This window comes from Lycorma delicatula, chromosome 7 (assembly GCF_047948215.1).
Source record: "Lycorma delicatula isolate Av1 chromosome 7, ASM4794821v1, whole genome shotgun sequence".
Classification (NCBI taxonomy): domain Eukaryota; kingdom Metazoa; phylum Arthropoda; class Insecta; order Hemiptera; family Fulgoridae; genus Lycorma; species Lycorma delicatula.
This window is the reverse complement of record NC_134461.1, coordinates 59,822,128-59,839,095: the sequence shown is the minus strand read 5'-3', so window position 1 is coordinate 59,839,095 and position 16,968 is coordinate 59,822,128. Positions and strand designations below refer to the sequence as shown.

The 16,968-nt window shown below is 28.8% G+C and overlaps 1 protein-coding gene across 1 annotated transcript in view; it reads left to right on the top strand.

Annotated features, from left to right (window-relative positions):
* The window catches only part of KaiR1D (Kainate-type ionotropic glutamate receptor subunit 1D), a 170,526-nt gene that overhangs the window by 97,055 nt on the left and 56,503 nt on the right, over positions 1-16,968 (top strand). Inside the window, exons 6-8 of the mRNA XM_075372008.1 lie at positions 4,669-4,810; positions 12,327-12,497; positions 14,433-14,456. Coding sequence (XP_075228123.1) covers positions 4,669-4,810; positions 12,327-12,497; positions 14,433-14,456 — 337 coding nt within the window. The remainder of the gene's footprint in view (positions 1-4,668; positions 4,811-12,326; positions 12,498-14,432; positions 14,457-16,968) is intronic.

Genomic DNA, 16,968 nt, shown 5'->3' with positions numbered 1-16,968 from the left:
AATTAATTTTAAGGTGTTTCCTATTGAACTACATCGAACTAAATCATATTTTACAACTCCAATTATTTTAAACCACTCCAGAGAAGGAAAACCTATCTAAAATGAATTAATTATTGTTGAAAAATAACATAAAATATAATAATATTTTATGTTGCGGGAAATTTTTAAATATTAAGGATTTATTTTTAGAAAAGAATTAAAACGGGGGAAATATAAAAGCTAAAACGGAGATAAGTTTTATTTAGAGAAATTCAGATAAATAGCTCGTCTATAATTCTTTTTAAAATAACACCAAACAGAGCTTTCTCCGCCAAATATTTTTAGATATAATGGGTTTAAATTTAATCAAAATAGTAAACTCACTTTTATATTTTCCTCTCATTCTATGTTTTGATCCATATTAAGTATCTTCTTTAAATCACACTATTTTTTGTGAAAATATGTGAACACTATAAGCGTCCTGTAATCAATACGACTATTTTATATCTAGTTAAGTAAAATAAATGTATTATTATTTTATATCTAGTTAAGTAGAATGAGAAATAAATAGAAAATAAGGAAACGTTTCTCATATAAAAAACTGTATATAAGTTACACGATATCAACATATTTCTTATGAGTAGAGTACAAACGTTTTCGGTTATATGCTGCTGCTACAAAAAATATATAATACGCTGCTGCTCCCAGCGGATGCCAACGTCCCCGCCGGAGCAGCAGGCCTGGCCGACCCGCCGTGGGAGTCGCTGGATGCGGACGCTACGTTCCCGCTCCAGCTCCAGCTCGTCGGGCTTCAATCGCTCTGGCCGGCGGACTCGGTAGCAGTAGCCGGCCCAGCGTGGGATCGCTCGGGAAGAACCGCCTCGGCCGCGCTGGCGAAGGACGACCGACGCCGACCTGACACAGCGGGGCTCTAAGACCCACCACTGCCATGCTTTAGTGGGGACCCAACTGCTGCTGAGAGAAAGCCCGGTCGGACTTCAATGAACGAGCCGCAACTCCCCGACTTCGCCGGAGACCAGCTTCCGGACCCAACAGCTCTTCTCAGAGCTAATGCAAAAAACGGCCCTTTTCAGGTTTACCACAAGTTTATGGATTACGAACCGTCGTAGCCGTTTGACAACATCCCTTCCCAGAGATAACCTAAGGCTAGCAATTACAACGAGCTGTCGAAGCCAATCGACGACAAAGACGGCCCTTTTCAGGGCCACATAAAGTTAGTAAGTGCCACGTGTCGTCGAAGCCATTCGGCGACAATATTTAAAATAAAAAACAGTTAAGAAAAAGGAAAATGAAAAAAGGAAGAAAATGTTGCAAACAAAAAAAATAATCAGCAACAAAGTGTTACAAACAAAGAAAGAATAAAAAAATTAAGAGAAGATGATAAATATAAAGAGGTAGAAACGTTATGACCAAGGAAAGAATAATAAAGATTAAGAGAGAAATAGGAATATAAAGAGAAAGAAAATTTGAAACCTAGAGAACATATACACAAATTAAGATTAAAAGAATTATATCAAACCAGTGATTGGAAAACCAATTAAATGATTGTCAACAAAAAACAAATAAATGAAATTATGATCAACTCCGACTTAGGGAGAATATTATCCGAAATATCAGAGGAGTAATGAATTAAAAGATAACAATTTTTTGCAATTTATTAAAGATCAGGCATGTATACCTCAATGTATATATTGTTCTTGTGAGGGTTTATGTTTCAGTCACTCTGTAGTTAACTTTAATGCTGATAAAAATTAAACAGAAATTCCAGAATACTTAAATAAGATTAAATTAGAACATCCAGAAATAATACAATTTTAAATTATAATTTTCAATTAATATTAAATAATCAGATGTTTCACCGCATCCATTACATATACACATATGTAATAGTGCCTATTAAATTACATATACACATTTTTAAAAGTACATAAAATTTTATTTCACTAATAACTTCTGACTTTTTCATTTTTTTTATTGTTATTATTAAATAATTATTTATTATAATTTTTTTTATAATCAAGAGTTAATAATTTTTAATAAATCAATATATTTAAATGAAAAAAGAAAGGTTAAAAAAGAAAAGGAAATGAAAGTCAGATTCGAATCGATGTGTCTCTCTTGTAAGATTCAAATATTTCATTTATTAAAATTTTATTTGGCTATAACTCTGGAACCAAAGAAAATAAGTACCACTTATGATATATCGTTGACAATGAGGGCTTATTACTGCAGTTAAGAAAACGTCCTATATCCAAACCTTTTTGGATTTTGGGCTTATTTTGACACTTTGGTCCAGTCCATTGCATTTAAAAGAGGTGGTGCACAATTAGATACTACAATAGTCTTAAATTTAAAATTTCAACATCCTACGGCTTAATCGTTTTTAAGTTATGCGAGATACATTCGTACGTACATTCGTACATGTGTACGTACTAATACTCGTAATTTCAACGTTATCTTTGGAGAAAGGTTATAATTTTAATTTTATCTTAATACTGACAGCAGTATTGTTTACTAGCTGTTTAAGTTAAATTTTAAACCCCATCATTGAAATTACATTTCGTACAGAGTAAGGATAATCTTCTTTTTCTTTTTTTTTTCTTCTGCTGGAAGCGGTTTGTGGCATTGACCATTGTTACAAGAAATTGCGCTATATCAAAAATTAAAAATGATCACTTTCTTCGTTTAATATTTTGATTTTCCCCCTTTGTTTCAACAAAATGACACCGTATAAGGTTATTTTTATTATTATTAATATTTTTTTAATTAAAAGTCCAAATACAACCAGAAATGTAACAATATGCTTATTCTATTCACATTTTATTCAATATCTCTGTGTATTAGTCTATCCATTTACCTTGATCTATATTTGATGTAGTTATTATCATCTCCTTATTACCTGCATATTATCTCATATTATTTAGATCATAATTTACTAATATAAATCAGAAAAGATAGTAGAAATAAATTATTACCTATATGATTAATAAATTTTTTTAGATTATTTCATTTCTATCGTATTTTTACTTCCTAAATTGTAACATTCATAATTTTGTAATATTTTACAAATTGTCTTGTCATAATTTTTATTAATTTGTTATCTTTATTTTCTTTCACATTCTATTACATCGATTTTACTATTTTTTGGTCAAAATTATACCATAATTTTTATGTTAACATTTTTCTAGAAAATATATGTATATAAGTAGTATATCCAAAAAAGTAGTATATCCAAATTAATAAATAAACAAAATTTACAGGAAAAGAGTACTACAATTAATCCATTTAATGTTACTTAAAGTAACACTGTTTTTTTGTGTTTAAATATTTCTAAAGAAAAATACACCCAAATTATTACATAGAACTTTGAAATCTGTTATTATACATTGTTATATTTCTTATAATTTTAATATGTTATAGATTTTTTTTTAAATTTATAAATCTTTTATCCAGGGTTTTTGTTTTTTTATTCTAAGAAAAGGGAAAATATTTTATTCGAAAGGGAAAAAAGAAAAATACAAAATTCTGATTTTGGAACAAGTTGTTTTAATGAGCAAAGGATTTTAGTAATTACAAATTATTCATATGAATGATGCTTGGAAAGTCACCGTTTCAGGCTAACAGTAATTTATAATAGTAAATAAATTTATAATGTTTTTACATTATGACATTAATATTATTCTTTATTTGAGCATCAGTAGAATGTATAGAAAATTTAATATATGTAATAAGAAAGATATTTTTTTGTACACCCCATACTACTGTTGAGCGAAATTAAAAAAAAAAATTAAAAAGAAGCAAGGAATAAGACTAAAAAAGAAATAGGAAGAAAATTTAACGAAATATAAAGGTTAGGATAATAAAGAATAAACTAGGTAAATATGTTAGATATTTATTTATAATTTAAAATCAACTACGGAAGAAATGAAAGTATTAAACTAAATAACAAGTAATATGGGGAAAAAATACGCGGGAATCTTAAATTTAGAATTGATCTGGAATAAATATATAATTATTTAAAAATAATATTACAAGTGTGTACATATATAAAACTAAGACTTTGCATAAATATATATATATTGATTAGAAGTAAACTACTGAGAAATAACTCAATCATTAAAACAAGCATAATGGAAACTCCCGTTTTTATATTTTATAAAAATGAAATAAATCTTACAAATACATGTTTATTTATTTCTCATAATAATAAATTAGCAATAAAGTATTTTTTTATAACTCAAATTTTCATTTGAATGAACATGTGGTTTGAAAAATTTAATCTATCATCATAAAAATCAATCCTCATATATTAATCATCTCTTTCTCTATACACTTCATTCTTAATCCCTTTACTATCTGGATTGGTATAATAGATTTTTGATAACCCTACTCACAACCGTTTTTATATTCAACACTCACACCAATCAATTAACATTTCCTTTATACGTTAGCTAAAAGCTATAAAGTTTTGCAGGACTGATTGTTAACATTTACGGGTACTGTATTTACATATATTATTTGGGAGCTGAGTATAGATTGATTGTTAGATAAAATATGACATAAATATTCCTAGGTTATCTATTGTTTCAATCAAAATCAAACTCCTAAGAAATAAATAAAAGAATTTAGGAATGCTTTTAAAATTAACGTTTTTTTTTTAATTTTCAGACCATTATTAAAACAAATAAAAAATTCAGCTGAATCACATATAGTTTTAGACTGTTCAACGGAACGAATATACAATGTATTAAAACAAGCCCAACAAATTGGCATGATGAGTGATTATCATAGTTATCTTATAACATCACTGGTAAGTTGTAATACTTTTTTATCCATAGTTTTTTACCCAATTTTGATATTTTTATACATATATATCTGTGTGTGTGTGTGTGTGCGCGCGCGCGCGAGTGGGCATTATTTTTTTAAATTACATTTTTGATATAGTACTATAATTCAGAGCACAACTACAGGATATTATAACAAAATATTAAATTAAAATCAGTGATCCCTTCTCTTATACATAATAGCTGCTGACCCGATTAATATCCCGCTGACAATTTCCTGCCAAGCTCACAGTCCTCGGCCATTCTAGTAAATACGGGGGCTTCCTAGTAAATACCATTCATTAACTACAGATCGTGTCAAGATCAGCGAACCACCGGACCACACTCAAAACTGCATCCATGCGACACTTCGTTAAAAAAATATGTTGTCTTAGAGTGGGAAACGAGTATCCAGCGTCTTACAACTGGACCTTTTGCCTAAGGGAGTAAACTTTGGCAGAAAATCCTCATATTAAGGAACGGTAAACCACCACGAGTAACATTTTCCAGAAACCCCATCAAAATATTAAATATAAACGTAAAATGACACAAAAATAAATTAATAATATTATGTTCGAAATTATCTTGAAAAATATACTTAAAAATAAATTAATTTGTAGAACTGTTAATAAAAAAAATTCCTACACCTTCTTCTTTTCAATCTTTTTAAAAAAATGTGGTGGATATAGATCTGACAAATTAATTCTCGTGGATCAGTAATTTGACTTGATGATATCACCATGTAAGTTTGAAGCTTGTACGTGGGATATAAAATTGGAATAATGTAGCGAGTGAAAAATGCAACGCCTGTATGATTCCAACCCGAGACCTCAAGATGCAACGCCGATATACTACAGTCCACCAGAGAGATTGGAGGAGTAGAATCTTGATTGAAAATCTTATACGAGGTGCGACAATAAAGTAATGAGACTGATGTGAAAAAAAATGTTACCGTTTTAGTCATGTTTAGTGTTGTCTCCTTCAAAGTAGTTCCCCTCAGATTGCACACACTTATTCCAGCGCTTCTGCCATAGATGGTAACATTTCTGCAACTCATCTTCTCTAATATCCTACAAGACCCTCCTCACAGCTTTTTGGACATCTTGTGTTGTTTGAAAATGGTCTCCCTTGACCGCCATTTTGACTCTTGGAAATAGAAAAAAGTCACACGGAGCGATATCTGGTGAATAAGATGGCTGTGGTAGTACTGAAATTTCTTTTGAGGTTAAAAATTGCTGTACTGACAGAGCAGTATGGGATGATGCATTATCGTGATGCAGAATCCAATTATCAGAAATGTTGGCACGGACACGAAGAACTCGTTTACGAAGTCTTTCTAAAATTTCTTTGTAGAAATATTGGTTAACTGTTTGTCCAGGAGGCGCCCACTCTTTATGAACAATTCCCATGGAATCGAAGAAGCAGACAAGCATGGATTTCACTTTTGATTTTGACATGCGATCTTTTTTTGGTCTGGGTGTTCCCTTTGAGCACCGTTGCGAACTTTGGCGTTTTGTCTCTGGATCGTATTGAAAAAACCAACCTTCATCACCAATGATAACACGGCTCAACAAATCTGGATTGATTTCCGTTTGCTCTAACAGATCGGCTGCCGCATTTTTCCGTGTTTCTCGCTGTTGTTGTGTGAGATTTTTGGGGACCATTTTTGTACAAATCTTTCTCATACCAAGATCTTCAGTTAATATTAGACGAACCGTTTCTCGATCGATATTGAGTTCTTCTGCAATCATTTTCACGGATAATCTTCGATCAGATCGTACGATTTCACGCGCCCTTGTCAAGTTGACATCTGTCCGTGAGGTTGATGGTCGTCCACTGCGGTCTTCATCTTCAACATTCGTTCTGCCTTCACTAAAAATGTTACGTCCCCGAAAAACTTGAGCTCTTGACATAACTTCCTCTCCAAAAGCCTTCTGAAGCTTACCATAAGTTGTCGTCGTTTTTTCACCCGATTTAATGAAAAAAGAATTGGCATACCGTTGCGCAATAATTTGCGGTTTCATTATTGTGACGAGAAACACAAACACGTGTTCACTTATTACAGCATAACTCACGACTGAGCAGTTGCATCAATGTGCCGCTTGGACTAGAAGTAGCTTATAGACCAAGGTCAAAGATGGTGTGACTACGTAAGCTTCAGGGTTGCCACATCTTGCAAAGAAAAATCAGTCTCATTACTTTTTTGTCGCACCTAGTATGACCGAAATTGTCAATTCATTAACAATAGTTTTAAATGTGACATATGGAATTGGTGACTATACAAAGAAATTTTGACTGGATCGATCTTAAATTAATTTTATTTAAACCTACCAAACATCTGAACACTGCACATCCAATGAATTTAAGAAGAGATTTATGCAGAAAAATATTTTATTTCAAATGGATAGGGATAGATTTGCTTTAATAGTACAATACAGAAAGTCTTAAATATGTTGTTGCCATAAGTTCTTTGTCCAGGTGAAGCTCAAGGTAGCAAAAATATAAAGTGGTGGGGATTAGTTGTGTTATTGAAGAATAATGCCGCTATCAACTCTCTGCTGAGAAAGTGATACGTACTTTGTTGGATTTTGTTGGATCAGTCCTCATCCTCCCCACGAAAAGCCACCTTTCAGCTAAGTGCAAGTGATGCTATAAGTTTAAAGTAGATATTTGTATAGAATAATGTTGTGATATATGGCATTAATATCGGTATAAGTTTGTATGTTAGTAATTCGAGCAACAGAGATGTGTTAACTGAATAAAGGATGAAAGTATATATCCTTACGTGACTTCTGCCTCGGTACTCTTTATATCGGAATGTGTGTTAAAATATTATACTACAATAATCTGTTTGAAAATTTGTTAGAAAAAAATTCAGGGTAAGATATAAATAGGCTAAAAGGATATCCTAAATAATTATTTAATAAATTATTTATTTCTTAACAGTTAAAATAATACATCTATAAAGAGGAAGAGGAATTTGTTTTGTTCGGGTTAAACGACAAAACTACCCGATCTATTACTACTAAATTTTTACCCATGTTTCTATGCATAACAGAAGGATTTTGAATATATTTCACCAAAAAAAAATTATATATATATATAAATTTATAAACAAAAAAATTGGTATGTGCATATATATATGTTGTAGTGGAGGCATGCCGGTTGAAACATAAACTAATGAATTATGAACTGTAAGTGCCTATCACTGTGTGAGCTGTTGTGATTGATTATGATCATCTAAAAATCAGGTTCAAAATTTTTTGAGTTTTATTCCGAGTTTCAAGGATTAAAATTGATTTCTGAATTTTTGTTTAAAATCTTATTATTTTTTTAATTTATCGGTAAAAAATGAATAAAATCAATTTGAATTTTGGTGAGTATAATTTTCATGTCAATAAACCAATTTCTAGATATTTGAAATTCGACCTTAAAAGGTGATGAAGAAAGGTAAAGAGAGTTTTGAATAACGATTACAAATTTTTCCAATCCTGAGTATAGTAAACGAGATATTCAGTAGATTTGGCTTGCAAATACTCTTTAGATAAATATTTAAAAACCATTTCGGGTTTTTTACGATTTTTTAAAGGGGTGCGAAGTTACACAGTACTGTGGCTCAACCACCGCAGCCAGTGCCACCGTTATTCTAAGTGTGACTGGCTGCATCTGCCTTCGGTTACTTGACTAATAAACATAAAATTGACCATTATAGGTAAAACACAAAATTGATCATAGATTGACCACTATAAGAAACGGAAATAGCCATATAGCGAGGGCAAAGCTGCGACAGGGGGCTAGTGTGAAATAATAGTTACCCTTGGATAGTCAAAAACACAAATATATATAATTATAACATGTAAAAAAAAATTAAAGAAAAGTTTATATTCTTAATTGCATTCGAATATTCTCTATAATAAAATTATCCGGATTTAAAAGACCGGTAAACCGTAACAAATGCTTTTATTTTTGAGAAATTTGGATATGGTTAACCGTAATTTTTTTAATTTTTCATCACATTGTTTTTAAGTTAATAACGTTCTTAATCAGTTCCGTTTGATCCTTTTGCTGGATATAAATAATTTGCAAATTATACCAGTAATGTGTATTTTAATACACATTACATTGTAATCAAGTTTCATTTTTTTAAATTATTTTTGTAATTATTTACAAACAGAAAAATTTTAAATAAATACTTTTGCTTTGATATGAAAGTAACTAAATTTTTAATTCAAAATCAAAGATAATTATTTTTCGTTTTTAATCATTATTTTACCTTGTTTAGAAAATAAGGAGCAATACATGACATGTATCTTTTACTTTATTGTTCAATTATTTATAATCGATAAAAAAATCTTTTATAGCTATGAAACAATTTTTATTTGATTTATAAAATCTTCTTTTTTTTTGAAATTTTTAATTACCTGAAATTTGTTATGTATGTAATGTTTTATTCTCAATTATTTATTTAAAAATACATTATTTCCAAAAAAATAATTACAATATATTAATGAAAAAAAAAAAAATAAGCACACATTCTATAGCTTAAATTAAACATTGTTAGTTGAAAATATAATATAATGCGATACAAAATAAAGATATATACATGGTGGCTAAAAAAACACTATTTAAGGCTTGCTGTAGATCTGTTGTCTACAATACTGCGAAGGTCTGGAGTTTTAAGCGAGATGAAAATCTAGAGAAGTTGCAGAGGTTTTTTAGAGAAAGAATATTTGAAGTTGCAAATAATAGCTATTAACTGTATACTCCTTTTAGGAATCGAAGAGTCTTTTCTGCATGAATCTAGGTTGAGACTTCATTTTTATTGTATAATTAGAGTTCTGAAAATGAATGAAAATAGGTTACAAAGATTTATTGCATTAAAAGTAATAAGAGCTTTTCTTCTGTTTTAAAGAATACCGAATATTCTTTGTCGGTGTTAACTTTAAAGTTTGAGGTCCAATTAATTTAATATTGGATAAAGTAGAAAATTGGAGAACTGAGACGAAGAAATTGTTGTGAAGAATGAGGATAAGTACAGAGGAAAGTTGACTTTGATAGTGGGCTTCAATGTATCGTACTCATATAAATGTATTATACACTTATATAAATGACATTAAGTATTTCTTTAATCTACTTTGTCACTTTTCCAATCCTATTCGTTATGAATTAATAGTGAACTACTAATAACTACTTGTAGTAAACTATTTACTTAAGAAGTAATATTATAGTAAAGTGCAGTATTAATATCGGAAGTTATTACGTTAAATTTATTTAATGTAAGTTATTAGAAGTATAAAATTTACTACATAAAGTAATTATTAATGTTTCACCAGTAGTTAACAACATATAGAATTGTAAAAGTAATAAAGTTGATTAAAATATATATTATTTCATATAAATTATTATTACGTAAATATATAAATAAATTACTTATAAAGAAAATAATTATAAAAAAGAAATAATGAATTTCATTTGAATAAAATATGATTATTTTTTATTTTTTACCCACAACTGGTTTATTTAAAATCGGTTCTTAAAGTGGAACTACAAGAAAATCGTATAAAAATAATCATATGATACGAGGTTCTTAATGAACGCCTATAATAATTAAATCAGTTACTAAGGATAAATAAAAAGATAACTAAAGTGTTAATAAACAAAGTTCTTAAATTTCTTAAGTACAAGACTATACCCTCATTTATTTCGTAGTTCACAAAAATAAACAATTAAATTCAACAACGAACGAAATAAGAACAAACAAGACGTAAGCTCAACAAATACCGTTGGTTAGACAATAGACACATAACGATGTAAATAGTAACAAGTACAATAAACAAGATTCATTTAAGAAAACAGTAAAGAAGTAAACAAAAAATAATAATAGCATTGGTGATGATGATGATGGTGATGAAGTCTCCAAGTTTTGAACGTGGAGATTTCTCAACTTTCCGACGTTCTCCTCGCTGTTATAAAGAAGATTGATTGCTAGGTGGTTGACTTGATTTTCTTAACTGCTATTTAATAATGCACTGTTTCACAACCTCACAAACAGACGAAAGCTTTAGGTATTCCTGAATCTCATCATTCTGTGTGTACAATGGTATCTCCGCAGTCGTCCTCGTTACTTTGTTTTAGAAATCTTGAATTACTTCGACGTTACTTTTAATTATTGTTCCTCACAACTCCGAACCATAAGACCAGATTAATCGTAGAAGACATTGTATATCAGTTAGTTATTAAAGAAATTGAGGCGTGACTTTCTTCTCAGTAACCAATGCAGTTACCCATATTTTGAGTTCAGTTATTTTCTTTTCTCCTTCAAGTGATATTTCCAGACAAACGCCGATCTAGGTCGTAATCCAATGTACCGTTCACGCTCTGATTTTGGGATTAAAATATCGTCCAAGTTCACACTGGAACAGTCACTTCTCATTGAGAATGTAATGTGGTTCGATTTATTCTGATTATCTTTTATGCTCCATTTCTTTAGTCGTGCGCAGATAGGATCTAATGTCAATTGTAGTCCCCCCCCCCCACGATGGTAGTCCAGAGTATTCCAGGCTAATCCATAATAATGGTAATGAAAATTATTTGCAAAATTTACATAGATACAAAAATCTTGTTTTTTTTAAATTTTTCAAAAACTCATCCACACATAGATTATTATAATTATTTGTTCTTTTTGAAGAAAATCATTTTATTTTATTTTGTATAAAGTGGAAAGGGAAGAAAGTGAGTCGGTTGTTGATTAAAAATGAAAAAAGAAGAACGATAAAACCCTTATTCTAAGCTTTAGTTTATGTTCAGTTATGCGAAAATAGTTATGTTGTCTGGTATGAAAAAGCTAGCTAATGTTAAGGTTGTAGGACTAAAAGAATCTTTTTTTAAGCAAAGGTGCTACACCTATAAACCGTTGTCTAAGGGACATTTTTAATTTAATATGTATTTCGGTTATAATGTTTATTATGGATCAAAGTAATGATTGAACATCCCAAAACATATTCTGACTTTTTGTAGAAGTCTCAAGATGCGTTATAATTTATTCGGGAGTATTAGTAAGAAAAACAACTGATAATAATAAGTAAATTAGTACCTATTAATATTTTTCAAAGCGAAACAATATAATTTGATTTTTTTGCAGACGAAATCAATTTTATCGTTTCACGACACTTTGTCGTCTCACAAGACACTGGAAATTTTCACACCATAGGCAACTTCTACTATCAGTAAATAGGAATACTCTCTTTGCGGTTAGCAGTGTTACATTCACCTGAGAATATTTTCATATAGCTACTCATTCATATATAGCTACTCATATTTTTTTTAAATGTATTGTTTGCTTACTTTTCAAAAACCTTTTTTTAGTCTGTATAATGCAGGATTTTCAAGTTTGTACAAATAATGATGTCCTAAACAACACGATTTCTTTTAACTAAATTACATAAAACATTTAAAAGTTCATATTTATTCAATAAATGACTACGAATGACGAATTTTTTTCAGGATCTTCATAGTGTTGATTTGGAAGAATTTAAATATGGTGGAACAAATATTACAGCTTTTCGATTGGTCGATCCTGAAAAACCAGAGCTACAGAGAGTAGTACGAGAATGGGTTATCGGGGAACAAAGACTAGGACGCAAGCTAGAGTTAGCTACTCATTCACAATATGGGGTCAGTACATTTATAAAGATGTATATTATATATTGTAATTAATTTTCTCTCTCTCTCTCTCTCTCTGTCTCTCTCTCTCTCTCTCTCTCTCTGTGTGTGTGTGTGTGTTTATGTTGGAAAATACTAAATAATTTTTCAAAGGAAAATATAATTCATGTAAAAAAAAGTGTTATATTTTATTAATTTTTTTTCATTACAGCAGGTAAAATTATTTTTTGTTCCTGAAGAAATAAATAGTTTATCAATATAATCAATATTATCTTATCAATATAAATCTGCCCACAGACGCCCAGTAGCCCCGCACTACTGGGTGTGTGAGGTTTCCCGCAGAAGGCAGGGACTCCTAAACAACCTCCCCCAATGATAACATGCCCCGATACCCATTGTAATGGCATTATTCGGGGCATGCTGCATTCCCACGGGTTACAGAGGACGGTTTCAGGAGTCCCACACACATCATCAGTATCAGCATCCCGAGGGCCCCATACTACGTCCATATGCAGGCTGACCCTATCTCACCCACCCCGTGCGTTCCAGCACGGAACTGATTAAATATATCTAACTAAAGTGTCAAATTTGAACCCAAAATATCTCATGCAATATGCTATGGTTTTAATTTTTTCAAGGGTTTGAAAGTTCTATTGGTGACATCAATTGGAAGAGTAACTTATGAGTTGAAATATTTTTTTTATGAGTTATGATAGTAAAATCTTTATCCAATCCGTAAACTTCATATTTTTTTTATATGAAACAGGATAAAAGGAATAAAAATTTAAAAATTAGTAAATTGAGAATTACATAATTTAACGAAAAATAGCAACCTAATTTTTGTTTTCATATATGTTAATACAGCTTAAATTATTTTGTTAGATAAATTTATTTTTTTTAAATTTAATTAGAGTCTAAAATTATTTAAATAACTCTTAATTTACAGTCACTGATGATGATAATAAATATATTTTATAGCGTGTTAATAAATACCAATTCTGATTACCATTTCCAACCAAGAGCCTTCGGGATAAAGCACAGAACATATATAAATCACCACGGAATGAGCAGAATCGTAATATTTCGTCATAAATTGTGAATATTAACTTCATATTTTTTATAGCTGAAACTTTAATTTATTTCAGTTTTTTTTTTTGTTTTTTTTTTTTTTTTTTTTATAAAAATTAGTATTCGTAAAATATTAATTGCATAAATAAATTCTTAAATTATAAGGAATAAAATTATCTTAATGTAGTTATAAGTAGTGTAGTCTCCTTATAAGTACAATACTTCTCATAAGTATTATATTGTTTTTAAATTTGAAATTAGTTTACTCAAAACTCCATGACAGAGTGATATCTTTATGCCTTTCATTTGGAAGATTTTGGGATTGAATTCCAGTCAGGTATTGCTTATCAACACGTTAGAGGTTCTCTTTACGATATTAGTAAAAGGATTGAATAACAATGTAAGTGGAAGTCATATTGTTCTGCCTACGTGAAGAAATAAATTATCTAGTGTTTATAAAAGTAGTACTAACTTTTTCAATTTTGAAAAACCTATAATCAGTAATTGAATAGATGTGAATTAAATGAATTATCCTATCATAGACAATAAAAAGCTTAACATTTAAAAGTAATAATAATAATAATAATAATTATTATTATTATTGTAAATAAATAGTTTTCAAGTAACAAATGATTTAAATGTTGACAACTTGTGTATATAACTTATATTTATATATATATACAATATTAATTTATATATGTGTGGTTGTACGAGTGTATTTGTGAGCTTGCACGAGCACGTATGCGTTTGTGTGTGCCCTGAAATAATGTATAATGTTTGTATGTCATTCTAAAATTTAAAATTTATATACATAAATTACATTTCTGTCTTAAATAAATATTTAATATATGTATATTTTTCTTTTTTATGCAAATCAAGAGAGAAAATCTTACATTTATAAAGGTAACTATGAACTTTTTTATAAAATAATATAAAGAAAAAAATGAACGCTTACTGAAAGAATATTATATTTAATATAAGGAAAATATTTTATATTATATTTTTACAACAATAAAATGTCTGTATTAAAAACTTCACACAGAATTTTTAATGAGATAGGTAAAGAAAATAAATAAAATAAAGCTTTAAAGCCACAAATTTCAAACGAAATGAGATAAAGAGAAGTTGTTATAATATTTTAAAATGATATAAAACCTATCATGGTTCTTCTTATACGCGTAAAATAATTTAAAATATATTTATTTAAAAAAAATATATTACGTAAAACCAAATCATTTAAAAACAACTTCAGAATTTTTTTTATGCAGATAAATTAATTATTATGATTTTATTCATAATAATGTAATAATATATATTTATATGTAATACCTATAATTCAGACAACAAAAATGTCTTAAATTGTATAACATAATTATAATTTTAAATATTATTATTTGTATAACATAATTATATTATTATTATTACACATAATTCCTGTGTAAGATTAATAAATCGAGGTTCGAGGGTAATAATTATATGTTAATGCTAACAGTTCACCGAGTCCATCTCCTATTCATCATCTAGCATAGATTTTAATCATACATTTTCATATTTTATGCTTAGAATGTAAACAAGCTTTCCTAATACTTGTAAAACTATGCTCGTTTTAAGATTCCTCAGTAAAATGCACTTATGTTTGACATATACCATAATTGTTGGGGAATTAAAGCTATATGGAGTACGTTGTAGTTAAATAATTTTTATTAGAAAAAATGTTTACTTGTTTATTAAACAGACCAAGTGACAAAATAAGTCGATAATTCGTTATATTTGAACGGTTATTATTATATTTGCTTTATTTGGAATATTAAATTTAGCAATATTTTTTAATGTGTTATTTGTTCATTATATATTGATATTGTCTGTATATAAATATATATATATATATATATATATATATATATATATATATATACATTTATATTGTTGATATTGGAGGGACAGGTAGATGAGAAAAATTGTGCAGGCAGACAACGTTTGGAACATGTAAAACAAATTGTTAAGGATATAGATTGTAGGAGTATATCGAAATAAAACGACTGCCACTAGATAGTGGATCTTGGAGAACTGCACCAAACCAGTCAAATGACTAAGACAAAAAACATTCATTATTTCCAGTTGTTCATCTACAACAGGTTTAATTAATAACAATGTTTGATTTTATTATAAGATAACGGTATTTTTTTTTTGTAAATTTAATTAATGCTGAAAGTAATAATGAATGCGTATGCCTTTGTGAAAAATTAAGCTTTCAAAAAGATAAGCCTAATAAAAAAAATTACCAATAAAGTAAAAAAAAATTTTTTTGTTCAATTATTTCGTACAAAATATCTATCGATTAATTTTAATTTGGCGTAAAAATTCTAAAATATATAAATTAACGAAAAAGCGTCGTTTTAAAAATATTTTAATACATTTTTGATATAGGTTTGATTCTTTTTTATTTGCTTATTTAAACATTTTAGGGATATTTAAAGTATGGATAAATCGATAAGCCCCTGGCAGTATGTAAAGAAACAAAAAACGAAAAGGTAAAAAGCCAACGTCTTAAAAATAATAAAAGGACTACAAAGTAACGGTGTATCGATTATCGAGCAATGTGTGGATTGCAAAAATACGTATTTGAGCATTCCATACAGCTGTTACTGTAAGTTTCAAATAATTTTACCGAAATTTTTCAACTAAATTTTGACCGTTAATACTAAGAATATCTAATAACGACTTGTGTATGGTGTAAAAATCCAATACTAAACGAAATAAAAAAGTAAAATATCTTCTACGTATAAAACGTTATCTTTTTTTTTAATTGTTCCTCTTGTTATAAAAAAAATCTTAAAACTGGAGTACTCAAAAGAATTTTGATTAAAATAAGGAAAAAAATGGGGATCGGTCGTTTTGTGGGGAGTAAAGCTTGAAAACACGTGCGCGCACTCACGCGCGCATTTACACACACACATAAATCTGCCGAACTGAAAACATCCACTTTTTGAAATCACTAAAGAAGTAAAATAAATTATGAATTAATTTTAACAAATAAAAATTTCAGAATTCAGAAAAATATCCAAATTATGTTTATTTTTTCTTGTTTTATTTTTTAAAATGTCATACATATTAGAAACTTATTATTTAAAAGCTGTTAAGTTATAAATACAGTGAATAATATTACAAGTATATTAATCCGGTTTTTATAAGATTATTATTTAAAAATCATGAGTTTAAAAAAATCTGTACGATAAAAATATTATTAATAGTTAAAAAATGCATTTCGACGTGTTTTTTATGATTCAAAAAATAAATAGTATTTTTTTTTTTATTAATACACGTGTAACCAAAAAATTAAAATCATATACAACATTACTTAATTATTTTTTTAATTAAAACTGTCTATAACACATTTGTAAAAAGGTGTTTTTAA